Source organism: Gopherus evgoodei, chromosome 7 (assembly GCF_007399415.2).
Source record: "Gopherus evgoodei ecotype Sinaloan lineage chromosome 7, rGopEvg1_v1.p, whole genome shotgun sequence".
NCBI lineage: Eukaryota > Metazoa > Chordata > Testudines > Testudinidae > Gopherus > Gopherus evgoodei.
The window spans coordinates 88345410-88361097 of record NC_044328.1 but is presented as its reverse complement, the minus strand read 5'-3'; the positions used below and the strand labels follow the sequence as shown (position 1 = coordinate 88361097).

Sequence of the window (15688 nt, the reverse complement as noted above, 5' to 3'; positions counted from 1 at the left end):
GATACTAAACACCATCTTGGACTTCTAGTAATTTTCTACTAAAAGGAGGGGAAGGTCAAGACTGGGAACCAAAAGATTTCCGCCTTATGTAAATCTTATTTAAGGCTGGGGAATAAGGCAAACAGGGATCTTCTCCGTTGCCTTCCTGCCCAAGAAGAAAGACTGCTGAAAATACCTGAAGAGACAAAGGAACTAAGCTGAGGGAAAGGCAAGGGCTGAGTTCAGACTATGACCAGAGTCTAGTCTGTAAAGAGAAATAACTGGAACTCTAAGCTACAGAAACTCTGCAACGCGCCTAAAACAACATTTAGGGTGAGAAATTACTTCTTGAAACCAGTCTCTGTAAGACCTTAAGCTTAGTATGCATGTTTTGTTTTATTTGCTTAGTGATCTGCTTTGTTCTGTTTGTTATCCCTTATAACAATTTAAAATCTGTCTTTTATAGTTAATAAACTTGTTTTATTATTAAACCCAGTTTGTGCAATTTCTAACTGAGGGGGGGGCGGCAAGAGGTTGTGCATATCTTCCTCCACATTGAGGGATGGGGCAAATTTGTGAGCTGACATTGTAAAGATTTCTCTACCGCGCAAGACATTATTATTTTGGGTGTACTTTCCAGAGGGGAGCTGCACTTGAGTGCAGGGTGATTTCCTAGCCGAGTCTTCTCACAGACAGCAGTTTGCAGACTCTGTGTGATTCTACAGCTGGTGCATCCCTGCCTGTGTAGGTCTAAGCCTAATACAAGTCTAAGCCTAATACAGTAGGAAACAAAATGCAAGTAAATCTCACCCTCAGAGATGTTCCAATAAGCTTCTTTTACAGACTAGACTCCTTCCTACTCTGGGTCCAGCAATCACTTACACCCCCCCCCATAGTTACTGTCCTCTGTTCCGGTTTCTTTCAGGCATCTCTTCTGAGCCAGCTGACGACAAAATGGAGGGGTTTCCAGTCTCTTATATAGTCTCTCTCTCGTGGGTGGAAACCCCCCTCAACAAGATGGAGTTTGCAATCACCTGGGCAAGTCACATGTCTATGAATTATTCAGCTTCTTGCAGGCTGACGCCATTGTTTACATGTTAGTTTGAACATTCCCAGGAAAGCTCAGATGTGGATTGGCATTTTCCAAAGTCCATTGTCAGTTAAGTGTTTCTTGACTGGGCACTTACTGAGAAAAGTCCTTTCTCAAGAAGCTGACCAAATGCTTCACTGAGGCTACTTAGAATCAAAACAGTACATAGCCAATATTCATAACTTCAAATCCAAAAATGACACAAACATACAGACAGCATAATCATAACCAGAAGACTACAACCTTCTCATACACACCCCACTTGTCGTCCTCTATATAAGAACTGGTGCAACCATAGGACCCTGGTTGCAACAATGATCTATATGGTCACAGTTTATGTCAATAACGTCACACATATCTTTTATAATGTAGGTTAGAATGACCCAGAAGCAGGTAGCCAAAACTCTTATGTAAAAAGATATATTCGGAGCTAATTACAGGAGGATGTAAAGATCATGCAGTACCCAATTCAAAACAAGTGAAGCAGTGTCCGTCCTGTAGAGTGTTAATTGGTCTAAACTTCTAAGTGTATTTCTAACTGTCATTAAGCAAACACCTCATATGTTATGTTAGTGGAATAATATTTATCTTATAAAAACAAAGCCCTACACAGTATAAGAAACAAGGTGAAATTTTTGGAAACACTTCAGTGACGTAGGAGCACAAGTCTTTCAAGGGGACTTGTAATCCAAATACTTTTACAAATCTTATCCTTAGTTTTCTGGTGTAAATTGAAAAAATAGAATGCCTCAGGGAAAACCAGTTTCCCCTACAAGCCTTTCCCCTGTAGTATAAGAATATTAGCACTCTGCTCTCCCTAGTTTTCTAATGTTCCTTTTTAATTTCTCAGCAAGAAGTCATGTCAGCAATAATAAAGGCAAGATTAATGCTGAAAAATATGTAACACTCCCTAGATATAACGCACAAAATGGCCATTCCAAATACCTTTGTTTTACTGAAACTGCCAAACTTGCCTGATCATAAAATGAAGTACAAAAAGAGAAAGGAAGATTTAGAATTTAGATTTAGATTGATGAGAATAAAGAGCAAACTGTCTTGGATACTGACTTTATCCAAAGGTTTAACAACACTACAGATTAACACTCTCTCTGTGTTAATTATAGGATGATTTCACTAATTCACAACAACTGAGAAACCTACTATTTAACAAAGGAGGCAAAAAAGCACAATGATATTACATCTATTTTTTCCATTTGTTTTGATAATTGCCACTTAGTTTTAATTATTTATCATAGTTCTCATAGCATGCTGTATACTATATGAGAATTTTCATAACAGCACATCACTGTTAAAGTAAATCTTTGAGAAGAGAGTATAGGCTTGTGTGTGACAACCTGCAAAATTCTATGGTATTTACAGTGCAAACTATGATTATTTTTCATACTCCTTAGTGAGATAAAGACAGGCCTCAGTCTTGTTAAATGAACCATCATAACATATTTAAAAATGTTCACTTTGCTCACTCTCAGCCCAGAACATTGCAAGCTGTAGACAATCAGATTTCTATGCATTATCCATATGTTTGTCAAAACATATGTTGTCACAGTACTACTCTCTAATCTGCAGCAAACTTGCATGTGAACCAGTGATGTGTGTGGACCAAGATAAATGTATCCTAACACTCTTCCCTGATGCCAGTTTGAACCCAGACTGGAATAGTGTTGACCACTATATATATATATTTATATATATAAAATGTGTGTATATAAGATAAAATGTGGTGTGATATGTGTGATCACAGAGTTCTTGTTTGGACATACCATTAATGATTGTTCTCTTAAGTGATAAAACTTTGTAAAGCAACAAAATTTGTGCGAATCTGAAGGACTTGTGAACAGAAATCTTCAAAATCTGAATGCTTTATATATACTGTTCACAAGTCCTTCAGATTCGCACAAATTTTGTTGCTTTACAAAGTTTTATCACTTAAGAGAACAATCATTAATGGTATGTCCAAACAAGAACTCTGTGATCACACATATCACACCACATTTTATCTTTAGTAACGATACAGTAGGTTTCACACAGGTGGTACATGTGGTGCAAAAGGACTTCATGTTGAAGAGTTTCACTACAACAGAATCATTTTTAGCTTGACTTTTAAACTCCTGTTTCCTTGACACTCTTTTAAAATATCTTTTATGTATAACTAGAACATAAAAGGATTACTAGAACATAAAAGGATTACCTGCAGCAGATTATTTTCCACTAAAAATACTTTTTTCCTTTATTTATTTTTCTGTGCAAATGTCAAACATGCCAGCCTATTTGAATCTTGGGTAAATAGGTGGAGCCCACCAAAGAACAAAAGTCTATCCCTCAAGTAAGGGAGGGGTATACAGCCCAGGATTTAACTAAGTATGGGGTACAAAGAATTAAAAAAGCAGGGATGAGGATGCAAGTTTTGGGTTCAAAACAAAGGATTCAGAGATGGAGAACTCTAGACAATGCCCATTTATATGAATAGTCCAAGAAGTCAATGAATGCTGCCTGGAGGAACTCTGGCTGAATGAATGCATTGTTGAGAGACCAGAAAAAGACCACACACTTGTAGAGATATCACCCACCCTCCAGTCCAGATTCCTCTTCCAGTGCCAGAAGGAAATTGATAAAGAGATATTTGGACTTTATGGGACCACAGATGGGAGTGCATAGAGTAACAAGTGCAGGGAAAATTGCCAGATGGGGAGCCCTGGAGAAAGAAACTTGTACGTCTTATCCATAGAATAGTCACACCACATGTAACAAGAGTACAGCCTTCCTGCCCCATCATTCCCCCATGAATGTGTTTAGTTCTTTGTTCCTCTCCTGGGAATTCCAACAAGCGTTACTGCTAACTAGGGGACTGATTTTTTAAATGTCAACACTAGTCTAATAGCAACAGATCTGGGCTGAGTCCATCAGCTCCATTTGTGTAGGTCAAACAAACAGCAGATGGCAAAGCTGTCATAAACAGATAGCTAAGGGTTAATGTCTCTTTCACCTGAAACACCTGACCAGAGAACCAATCAGGAAACTGGATTTTTTCAACTTGGGGTGGAGGGAATTGTGTCTCTGAGTCTTTTGTCTGCTTGCCTGCTGTCTCTGAGCTTTGGAGAAGTAGTTCTATTTTCTAGTCTTCTGTTTCTAAGTGTAAGGACAAAGAGATCAGATAGTAAGTTCTATGGTTTCTTTTCTTTGGTATTTGCATGAATGTAAGTGCTGGGTGCTTTGATTTGTATTCTTTTTGAATAAGGCTGTTTATTCAATATTCTTTTAAGCAATTGACCCTGTGTTGTATCATCTTAATACAGAGAGAGCATTTGTATTTTTTCTTTCTTTTTATATAAAGTTTTCTTTTAAGACCTGTTGGAGTTTTTCTTTACTTCAGGGAAATTGAGTCTGTACTCACCAGGGAATTGGTGGGAGGAAGAAATCAAGGGGAGAGCTGTGTGTTGGATTGCTAGCCTGATTTTGCATTTCCTCTGGGTGAAGAGGAAAGTGCTTTTGTTCCAGGATTGGGAACGGAGAGGGGGAATCACTCTGCGTAGTTTCACAGAGCTTGTGTCTGGGTATCTCTCCAGGAGCATCTGGAGGGGGGAAGGGAACAAGGATTATTTCCCTTTGTTGTGAGACTCAAGGGATTTGAGTCTTGGGGTCCCCAGGGAAGGTTTTTCAGGGGGACCAGAGTGCCCCAAAACACTCTAATTTTTTGGGTGGTGGCAGCAGTACCAGGTCCAAGCTGGTAACTAAGCTTGGAGGTTTTCATGCTAACCCCCATATTTTGGACGCTAAGGTCCAGAATCTGGGAATAAGGTTATGTCATGGTGGCAGTAGGTTGGGATATAGACAGAATCCAGAAGCCAGTAGGAATATTATATTTTTCTTTGCTAAGGGCTTTTTAGCAGAGAGAAACAGTTTGGTTTTAAAAGGGAACCAGAGAGAATTTTTTTTTTTCTGCTCTCTCTAGCAGTTTGTGGTTTGCATATTAAGCGAGAAGACTGTTAAGGGTCTTTTGTCATGCAATAGCCCTCCCATTAGGTGGCAAGTACCAGCACTTATATGCATGCAAATTAAGTGGTTTTTCTGGTTTCCCTTAATTGAACATTAGCTAGAGAGAGAAAAGGAAAAAAGCACTGTTGCTAGGCAGACTTCAGGAGGCAACAGAGCCTGCAGTTCAAAAGAGAAACACCGGAGGGCACCCCAACACAAGAAAACAGGAACCATGTCTACCAGGACAAAAATGGAGGCCGAAGACCAATTCAAAGAAGCTGAACACAGGCGAGAGATGGAAAAACACAAACAGGAACTAGAAATAAAACAAAAAGAGATGGAGATAAAAGAAAAGGAAGAAAGCCTCAAACTGGCAGCCTTCCAAAGAGAACAGGCAGCCCAAGAGGCAGCACACAAAAGAAAACTAGAAGAAGAAGAGGTGGCCCACCGCCGAGAAATGGAAAAGCACCAAAAAAAAATGGAAAAGCACCAAAAAGAAATGGAAAAACAACAAAAAGAAATGGAAAAACAACAAAAAGAGAATGAAGAGAAGGAAAAACAGAGAAAACATGAACTGGAGATGGCAAAAGCTGGGCTGCATGTGCCAGCCAACCCTAACAACCCGGCGCCAATTATTGCTCCACAGCACAGGAAATTTCCCACCTACAAGGCAGGTGATGACACCGAGGCCTTCTTGGAAAATTTTGAAAGAGCCTGTCTTGGGTACAGCATCCCCGAAGACCAGTACATGGTAGAATTAAGGCCACACCTCAGTGGACCTTTAGCAGAGGTGGCAGCTGAAATGCCCAAGCCGCAAATGAATGACTATAAACTTTTTCAAACCAAGGCCAGATACAGGATGGGGATAACCCCAGATCATGCCCGTCGGCGCTTCAGAACCCAAAAATGGAAACCAGAGGTGTCATTTCCCAAACACGCCTACTACATTGCAAAAAACTATGAGGCCTGGTTAACAGGAAACAACATTCAAACCTTGGAAGAAGTGAACCTCCTCATACAAATGGAGCAGTTCTTGGATGGTGTTCCTGAAGACATCACACGGTACATACAAGATAGAAATCCCAAAACTATCGCTGAGGCGGGGGAGATTGGAGCCAAATGGATGGAACTGGCAGAAAGCAAAAAAGCTACTGTCAAGGGGAACGATTACCCCAGGGGGCACACAGACCATAAACCCTACAACCGAGGACAGCCAAAGACCCTCCATACCACCCAAGTAAAGCCACAGATACCCTACTCTTCAACCTCACCAGTCTCCAGTAACTCACCTCGGCCCAGTGACCCATCAGATGGAAGATGCTTTAAGTGTAATGAACCGGGACATATCAAGGCCAACTGTCCCAAGAACACCATGCGAGTGCAATTCATTACACCACCATCACACCAAAGATCCCCAGGCCCGGATGCCTCTCAAATACCCTTGGAGCGAAGGGAAAATTTGAGAGTGGGCGGAAAGAAGGTTACTGCGTGGAGAGACACGGGGGCACAAGTGTCAGCTATCCACCAATCCTTCGTTGACCCCAAATTCATCAACCCAAAGGCCAAAGTTACAATTTACCCCTTCATGTCACAAGCTGTAGACTTGCCTACAGCTCAACTGCCTGTCCAGTACAAAGGCTGGTCAGGAATGTGGACTTTTGCAGTCTATGACAATTATCCTATCCCCATGCTACTGGGGGAAGACTTGGCCAACCAGGTGAGGCGGGCCAAGAGAGTGGGAATGGTTACCCGTAGCCAAACCAGGCAAGCTTCCAGACCCATTCCTGTTCCTGAGCCGTCCACAGAAGCCCCGTCTGTGTTACCAGAGACCCAGACAGAGGCAGTGGACCCGGATTCCATGCCTACCACTGAAACAGCCACAGCATCTCCAGTCCCAGGCCCGGAACTGGAACAGCAACCAGCACCAGCAAGTGCAACCACATCTTCAAACTCAACGCCAGAGGGCGCCAGCAAGCCAGAACTGGCAGAAGCAAAAGACAGCCATACCCAAAAGGCTCAGCCAGAGCCTGAAATACCCTCAGGTGCACCAGCGGAGAGCGGTTCACCAGCAACGGAAACAACCCCATCACCTACATCGCTTCCAGAGGGACCAAGCCCAAGTCCACAGTCTGAGGAAGAACTGGTGACCCCAGCCTCAAGGGAACAGTTCCAGGCTGAGCAGGAAGCAGATGACAGCCTTCAGAAAGCGTGGGCGGCGGCACGGAGCACCCCACCGCCTCTCAGCTCTTCTAATCGATCCCGGTTTGTTATAGACCAAGGACTTTTATACAAGGAAATTCTTTCTGGTGGACACCGGGAAGAATGGCAGCCGCAAAAACAGTTGGTGGTTCCAACTAAGTACCGGGGGAAGCTCTTAAGCTTAGCCCATGATCATCCCAGTGGCCATGCTGGGGTGAACAGAACCAAGGACCGGTTGGGGAAGTCCTTCCACTGGGAGGGGATGGGCAAGGATGTTGCCAAGTATGTCCGGTCTTGTGAGGTATGCCAAAGAGTGGGTAAGCCTCAAGATCAGGTCAAGGCTCCTCTCCAGCCACTCCCCATAATTGAGGTCCCATTTCAGCGAGTAGCTGTGGATATTCTGGGCCCTTTCCCAAAAAAGACGCCCAGAGGAAAGCAGTACGTACTGACTTTAGTGGACTTTGCTACCCGATGGCCAGAAGCAGTAGCTCTAGGCAACACCAGGGCTAACACTGTGTGCCTGGCCCTAACAGACATCTTTGCCAGGGTAGGTTGGCCCTCCGACATCCTTACAGATTCAGGGTCTAATTTCCTGGCAGGGACCATGGAAAAACTGTGGGAAACTCATGGGGTGAATCACTTGGTTGCCACCCCGTACCACCATCAAACCAATGGCCTGGTGGAAAGGTTCAATGGAACTTTGGGGGCCATGATACGAAAATTCATCAACGAATTCTCCAATAATTGGGACCTAGTGTTGCAGCCGTTGCTGTTTGCCTACAGGGCTGTACCACATCCCAGTTTAGGGTTTTCACCATTTGAACTTGTGTATGGTCACGAGGTTAAGGGGCCATTACAGTTGGTGAAGCAGCAATGGGAGGGGTTTACGCCTTCTCCAGGAACTAACATTCTGGACTTTGTAAGCAACCTACAAAGCACCCTCCGACACTCTTTAGCCCTTGCTAGAGAGAACCTAAAGGATGCTCAAGAAGAGCAAAAGGCCTGGTATGACAGACATGCCAGAGAACGTTCCTTCAAGGTAGGAGACCAGGTTATGGTCTTGAAGGCGCAACAGGCCCATAAGATGGAAGCATCATGGGAAGGGCCATTCACGGTCCAAGAGCGCCTGGGAGCTGTAAACTACCTCATAGCATTTCCCAATTCCCCACTAAAGCCTAAAGTGTACCATGTTAATTCTCTCAAGCCTTTCTATTCCAGAGACTTACAGGTTTGTCAGTTTACAGTCCAGGGAGATGATGCTGAGTGGCCTGACGGTGTCTACTACGACGGGAAAAAAGACGGTGGCGTGGAAGAGGTGAACCTCTCAACCACCCTGGAACGTCTGCAGCGGCAACAAATCAAGGAGCTGTGCACTAGCTTCGCCCCATTGTTCTCAGCCACCCCAGGACGGACTGAACGGGCATACCACTCCATTGATACAGGTAATGCTCACCCAATCAGAACCCCACCCTACCGGGTGTCTCCTCATGCCCAAGCTGCTATAGAACGGGAGATCCAAAACATGCTACAGATGGGTATAATCCGCCCATCTACCAGTGCATGGGCATCTCCAGTGGTTCTGGTACCCAAACCAGATGGGGAAATACGCTTTTGCGTGGACTACCGTAAGCTAAATGCTGTAACTCGTCCAGACAACTATCCAATGCCACGTACCGATGAGCTATTGGAAAAGTTGGGACGTGCCCAGTTCATCTCTACAATAGACTTAACCAAGGGGTACTGGCAAGTACCGCTAGATGAACCTGCCAAGGAGAGGTCAGCATTCGTCACCCATGCGGGGGTGTATGAATTCAATGTCCTTCCTTTCGGCCTTCGAAATGCACCCGCCACCTTCCAGAGGCTGGTAGACGGTCTACTAGCTGGACTGGGAGAATTTGCAGTTGCCTACCTTGATGATGTGGCCATTTTTTCAGACTCCTGGCCCGAACACCTACTCCACCTGGAAAAGGTCTTTGAGCGCATCAGGCAGGCAGGACTAACTGTTAAGGCCAAAAAGTGTCAAATAGGCCAAAACAGAGTGACTTACCTGGGGCACCAGGTGGGTCGAGGAACCATAAACCCCCTACAGGCCAAAGTGGATGCTATCCAAAAGTGGCCTGTCCCAAGGTCAAAGAAACAGGTCCAATCCTTCTTAGGCTTGGCCGGATACTACAGGCGATTTGTACCACACTACAGCCAAATCGCTGCCCCATTGACCGACCTAACCAAAAAGACCCAGCCAAATGCCGTTAAGTGGACTGATGAGTGTCAAAAAGCCTTTACCCAGCTTAAGGCAACGCTCATGTCGGACCCTGTGCTCAGGGCCCCGGACTTTGACAAGCCATTCCTAGTAACCACGGATGCATCTGAGCGTGGTATAGGAGCAGTGCTCATGCAGGAAGCAACAGATCACAACTTCCATCCTGTCGTGTTTCTCAGCAAGAAACTGTCTGAGAGGGAAAGTCACTGGTCAGTCAGTGAAAAGGAATGCTATGCCATTGTGTACGCCCTGGAAAAGCTACGCCCATATGTTTGGGGACGGCGGTTCCAACTACAAACTGACCATGCTGCACTAAAGTGGCTTCATACTGCCAAGGGGAACAACAAGAAACTTCTTCGTTGGAGTTTAGCTCTCCAAGATTTTGATTTTGAAATTCAACACATCACAGGAGCTTCTAACAAAGTTGCTGATGCACTCTCCCGTGAGAGTTTCCCAGAATCCAGTAGTTAAAAAGTGTTCTTAAAATGTAAAAGTCTGTTAGTTATATACTTAGTAGTATATGTAAAGGTGCATGTGTTGTATTAATCTGTTTATTTTCAAGTTCTAGAAGGAAATTGCCGCCAGTGAGCTTCCCCACTGTCTGCAATTTGGGGGGCGTGTCATAAACAGATAGCTAAGGGTTAATGTCTCTTTCACCTGAAACACCTGACCAGAGAACCAATCAGGAAACTGGATTTTTTCAACTTGGGGTGGAGGGAATTGTGTCTCTGAGTCTTTTGTCTGCTTGCCTGCTGTCTCTGAGCTTTGGAGAAGTAGTTCTATTTTCTAGTCTTCTGTTTCTAAGTGTAAGGACAAAGAGATCAGATAGTAAGTTCTATGGTTTCTTTTCTTTGGTATTTGCATGAATGTAAGTGCTGGGTGCTTTGATTTGTATTCTTTTTGAATAAGGCTGTTTATTCAATATTCTTTTAAGCAATTGACCCTGTGTTGTATCATCTTAATACAGAGAGAGCATTTGTATTTTTTCTTTCTTTTTATATAAAGTTTTCTTTTAAGACCTGTTGGAGTTTTTCTTTACTTCAGGGAAATTGAGTCTGTACTCACCAGGGAATTGGTGGGAGGAAGAAATCAAGGGGAGAGCTGTGTGTTGGATTGCTAGCCTGATTTTGCATTTCCTCTGGGTGAAGAGGAAAGTGCTTTTGTTCCAGGATTGGGAACGGAGAGGGGGAATCACTCTGCGTAGTTTCACAGAGCTTGTGTCTGGGTATCTCTCCAGGAGCATCTGGAGGGGGGAAGGGAACAAGGATTATTTCCCTTTGTTGTGAGACTCAAGGGATTTGAGTCTTGGGGTCCCCAGGGAAGGTTTTTCAGGGGGACCAGAGTGCCCCAAAACACTCTAATTTTTTGGGTGGTGGCAGCAGTACCAGGTCCAAGCTGGTAACTAAGCTTGGAGGTTTTCATGCTAACCCCCATATTTTGGACGCTAAGGTCCAGAATCTGGGAATAAGGTTATAACAAAAGCATTTCCAAACTATATGGGATTTGAACTGATGATCTGGAGGTGAAAGTGTCCTAATTAGTGTTGTGCAAATATTTTGAAATGAAATTCAAACTGTATTAAACTCTTCTAGTCTCAGGCATGTGAGTAGAAATGAAACAAGCAGAGTTTCATTCCAACTATGACATGAATCTTTTTGCCATCTCCAAATAGGCACAATTATTTTGGAGACAGAGTGGATCACAGTGCTACGGCTTCTAATTTACTGAACACACAGTATAAAACCACAGAAGACAGAGACAGATGAGAACTATCAGTGGTAGGTAATTCAGCTCATCTCTCTGCAAGTGCAGGACTGTTAAAAGTCCACTGTTCAGTCTGAGTTTAAAACATCCCAAGTGATGAGGTTTCTATCAATTTCCTCTAGGAAGTTATTTACAACCTGTCAGGAAACGTTCCCCATTTTTCAGCCTAAATGTCCCCTTCCTTAATTGTATCCCGTTACCCCTAGTTTTCCTCCATAAACTATATTCATTTCTTCCCAATATATACAAAATTTACAGCATTTAAAAATAAAATGGTACAGCACTGACTTTATTCACATGTTGACACACATTCAGTTATTTCACTCAGTCATATGGTTTTTAGCTTCAGTGGTCAGAACACTACCCTGGGACTTGGAAGATGCGTGTTCAGTTCCTTGCTCCACCACAAACTTCCCATGTAACTGTGGACAAGTCAATTAACGTCTCCGTACCTCAATTCCAGAACAGCACTTCCTTACCTCACAGAGGTGTTGTCAGCCAAGATACATTAAAGATTGTAAAGTGCTTAAATGCTACCGCAGTGGAGGCTATATAAGTATCTGAGATAGATACATTAGATATGCACCCAACACTTGTCTTGCATAAAGTGATGGAATTACAAAAGTATAACTTCATACATTAGAAAATTTCACTGAGTACAATTTTTCTGGAACAATGCACTTTCCACAATGTGATTTCATTTGTAGAAAACAAAATATAAGAAAACGTTACAAATGTTGGTACTGGACAAAAATAAAATGTTTACTTTACCTGTATCTTCTAGAAGATATTGCACAGCCATCAATACCTTCCCTTGAGGTTGCAAGTCAAGCTGTGAGAGGAAAGACCAATAGTGAATTATTGGGTTGATAAGACAATCACAGTGATTTAGTTTAATAGATATTTCCCAATAGAATTAGTATCAGAGGGTAGCCGCGTTAGTCTGGATCTGTAAAAGCAGCAAAGAATCCTGTGGCACCTTATAGACTAACAGACGTTTTGGAGCATGAGCTTTCGTGGGTGAATACCCACTTCCTCAGATGCATGTCACATGCATCTGAGGAAGTGGGTATTCACCCACGAAAGCTCATGCTCCAAAACGTCTGTTAGTCTACAAGGTGCCACAGGATTCTTTGCTGCTCCAATAGAATTAGAAAGTGTCATTTAAGTAAAATTACAGGATAATGACTTTGGAAAAAGGGATATTTCTCCAAACCCTTGTATTTCATTGCAGTGACAATGCCAACTTTATTTCTTTTTACCTCTTCTTGCCTCTTTCAATGCTTTGATGTACCAGTGTCAGACAGACCGTGCAGTACAGTCAAAGTGTTGTTGAGCTTTTTATTTTGTTTCTGATGTAATCAAGACAACTAACTGAGTGGTTAGTTTTTTATTTTCTTAATTTTGATTTACACTGATCTTCCTGCTAACATAGCCCACCGGTATGATAAACAGCATAGGGAGTTAGGGCCAACCCCGGTGCAATGTAACTTACACTTCAAAGGGACTTGTTTTTCCAAAACATGTTCAGATCACTCTTTTAAGTCATCTGTAGAGAGCATGTACCATAGTAATTAAACCTCAGGCTGGTGTGAGCATCCTTCTGGGTTAATAGAAGTCCATAAACTATCCTACGAAGATGGCACTGTGTCCTCTCCTAAAGCTGAACTACTTTTGTTCGATGAGGAGTTCCATCATTCTCCTATCCCTCGCTTCCAGTATCTTCATCCCATGCAACAACAGTTTTATCCACCAACAGTTTCCATGTTAATTGATGCTTCCCTCCTTATGTATTAGGACCAGCATAGCATGGCATCTGTCTTCAAGAATTCTCTTGTCTTGCCATGTGGTTTTAATGACTCTGTTCATCCATTTTATGTCTCTCTCGCCCAAGACTTTCATCAAATCCCACTACCTTACCACTCTTCATTTCCTGGATTGCATTTCTGACTTTCTCCTCTTATGTCAGGGCCAGATACCACATAAGGATTACTAGAGAGCTGGATGGTAGACAGAAATGTAGTGGGAGAATGGAGTTTTTCATCCCTAGGTCAGTGATTAAGATCAGATGATGGTTGTTAATGACCAAAAGTCATTACCATGTGATGAATGTTTGCTGGTCTATGTAAAGTTAGTGGTGGACAAGGATTCACACCACAACTCCTATTAGTTGGCGGTCTCTGCTGGCAGACCTAAGACAGATCATTGGGGCCTGAACTACCTTCTTGTCTCAAGATATGGTCCCTTCAGGTCAGGATTAATGCAATATGGAGGAAGATTGCATAGGTGCTGCCTGCACTGTACCTGTTGCAAGCATAATAGAGGACTTGAGTCTACAATGCTGTCTACACAGTACCATTCACCTGTGCTCAAATTCACCCTTTTTTTATTTTTAACTTCCAGAAAATGAAACATGCCGGTCTGAAGAACAGCAGGGAACCCAAGGTCACTGTGCAAAGTTTGAAAGTGTCACATTGGAATACAAAGGGTGAACAAATCCTTTAATATTGTATCCAAGCAATATATGTAAATAAAATTAGAATTAAGCACATTTTAATAAAGATGTCCTCTAAAATCTGTTTGGCTCATTATCTTCTATACCTCTGTAATTTTAAAGTGCATACCACTACCATATTGGTATGTGTAGCACTGTGCATCTGGCATCAACGGAATGACATGTCGTCTTGGACTCTCATTCTAGACACTCTCTCCTCACCCCATTTCCCATGTTATCATTTATTACTACTTATAGTATGGTAGTGTCCAAAAGCCACAACCAATATCAGGGCCTGAACAGTGCTCGGTACAGTGCAAACATACACAAAGACAAGGTCAGGAATGTCATTTTCCTTTTCATTGCTCTTCACTGGCCTCTATGTTTTTCTGGATGGTCGGTTTGGGTTGGGGAAGAACATAATGGTTAAGGCTCTCTCTCTCCTTCAGCAAGATGAGGAGAGGCCTTCAAGTGCAGCAGCATCCATTTTCAGAACATTAGTGGAGCAACACAATCAAGCCTCATCCTGTGGTGAAATATCCTGTGTTGCACCATTTAGATTTTGCTGTGCCTGTATTACTGGGTGCAGTTAAAATACTTGTTTTCACATTGATTAGAATCTGCTGAGAGCAAAATCCCGCTCTGTGCTACAGAAATGTACTTGTAAAAGGTGCAAAAGGCCTTCCTGTACCCAACAGATGCATGTAACAACCCCCTGGGCCTATATAAATAGCATTCAGAAAGGGCTAGAAGGGGCCCATGAAGCCATAACACCTGCCTCCCAAAGGGGGGAGTGGTTTGTTGGTTATGGATGCAACCAAAAACCACCTTCCTAACCCTCTGCCTTTAAGCACATATACTGCAGCGTGTTGCACACACCAAGAAATGATGCATTCCACTCACTCCTCTTCAGAGCAGCAACAAGAATACTCCCCACTATTGTTCTCCACCAACTGTCCTGAGCCATCCTGCCGTGCACTGGCAGGACGACTCTGGAACTCAGTGTGCAAGCTGGTACTTGTTTGTTCCCTCCTCCTGCACCAAGACACCCAGTGGTACACTCTCTCCTTGGGTAACTGAGTTCTGGTAAAACCCAGCTGCTTTGATGAAAGCTTTAAACATCAGAATAACATAAGAGCTTCTAAGGAGGTCAGGTCAGCCCACTCTCACTGAGTAAAATTTTCCTCCACACTCACTCCACTAGCCATGTTGTGAAAGGCAGAGGCCTACCACTTGGATACTACACACTACCCTCACATCATCAATCTATCAAAACTACCCCTAACCGGAACTGAGCTATCCGTACTCTCCAAGGAAATTAACTTCTGCTGAACTGGAACTAACATGTGGAGAACTACAAACATTCCTCTGCTGACTCTGTCTCAATCAATTCTTTCGCAACAAAGACAACATCCCCCTCAACTATCACATCCCCACAGACGGTCACAAGAAAAAAGAATAATCTGACTGGTCCCTCCCAGAGTGGATGAAAGCACAGACTGGATCATTACATTGATTGCTTCAGGAACAAAAAAATTGACTGAAATCCTCAACAAAAACATCACATTCACCACCATCTGTCCACCACTCAAAGAACAGCTATACCATCCTTCAATTCCAACCACCAGATAGTAATCTAACCAGCATACAAATCAGGCACCATTGTAGTCCTTAATCAGATGGCTGTGCCAATGAGGTCATCAGACACTCTCTGACCCCATCTACTATAAAGAACGCAAAGACCACCCACCCCACAATTTACACAGGAATTTAAAGACACCATCAAATCCTTCCTCAAACATCTCTAAGGAAAACTACCATCTCATCCCCCATGATCCACCTAAGGCACATTCTACTTGCTTCTCAAGATACACAAACAAAGGAAACCAGGCAGACCCATATCTTGCCA

General features: G+C 43.1%; 1 protein-coding gene across 5 annotated transcripts in view; it reads right to left on the bottom strand.

The window, feature by feature from the left end:
• PRKCD (protein kinase C delta) overlaps positions 1 to 15688 on the bottom strand; it is a 135498-nt gene that overhangs the window by 34663 nt on the left and 85147 nt on the right. For all 5 annotated transcript variants that reach the window (XM_030570367.1, XM_030570366.1, XM_030570370.1 and 2 more), the window contains exon 4: positions 12057 to 12117. In XM_030570367.1, coding sequence (XP_030426227.1) covers positions 12057 to 12117 — 61 coding nt within the window. The remainder of the gene's footprint in view (positions 1 to 12056; positions 12118 to 15688) is intronic.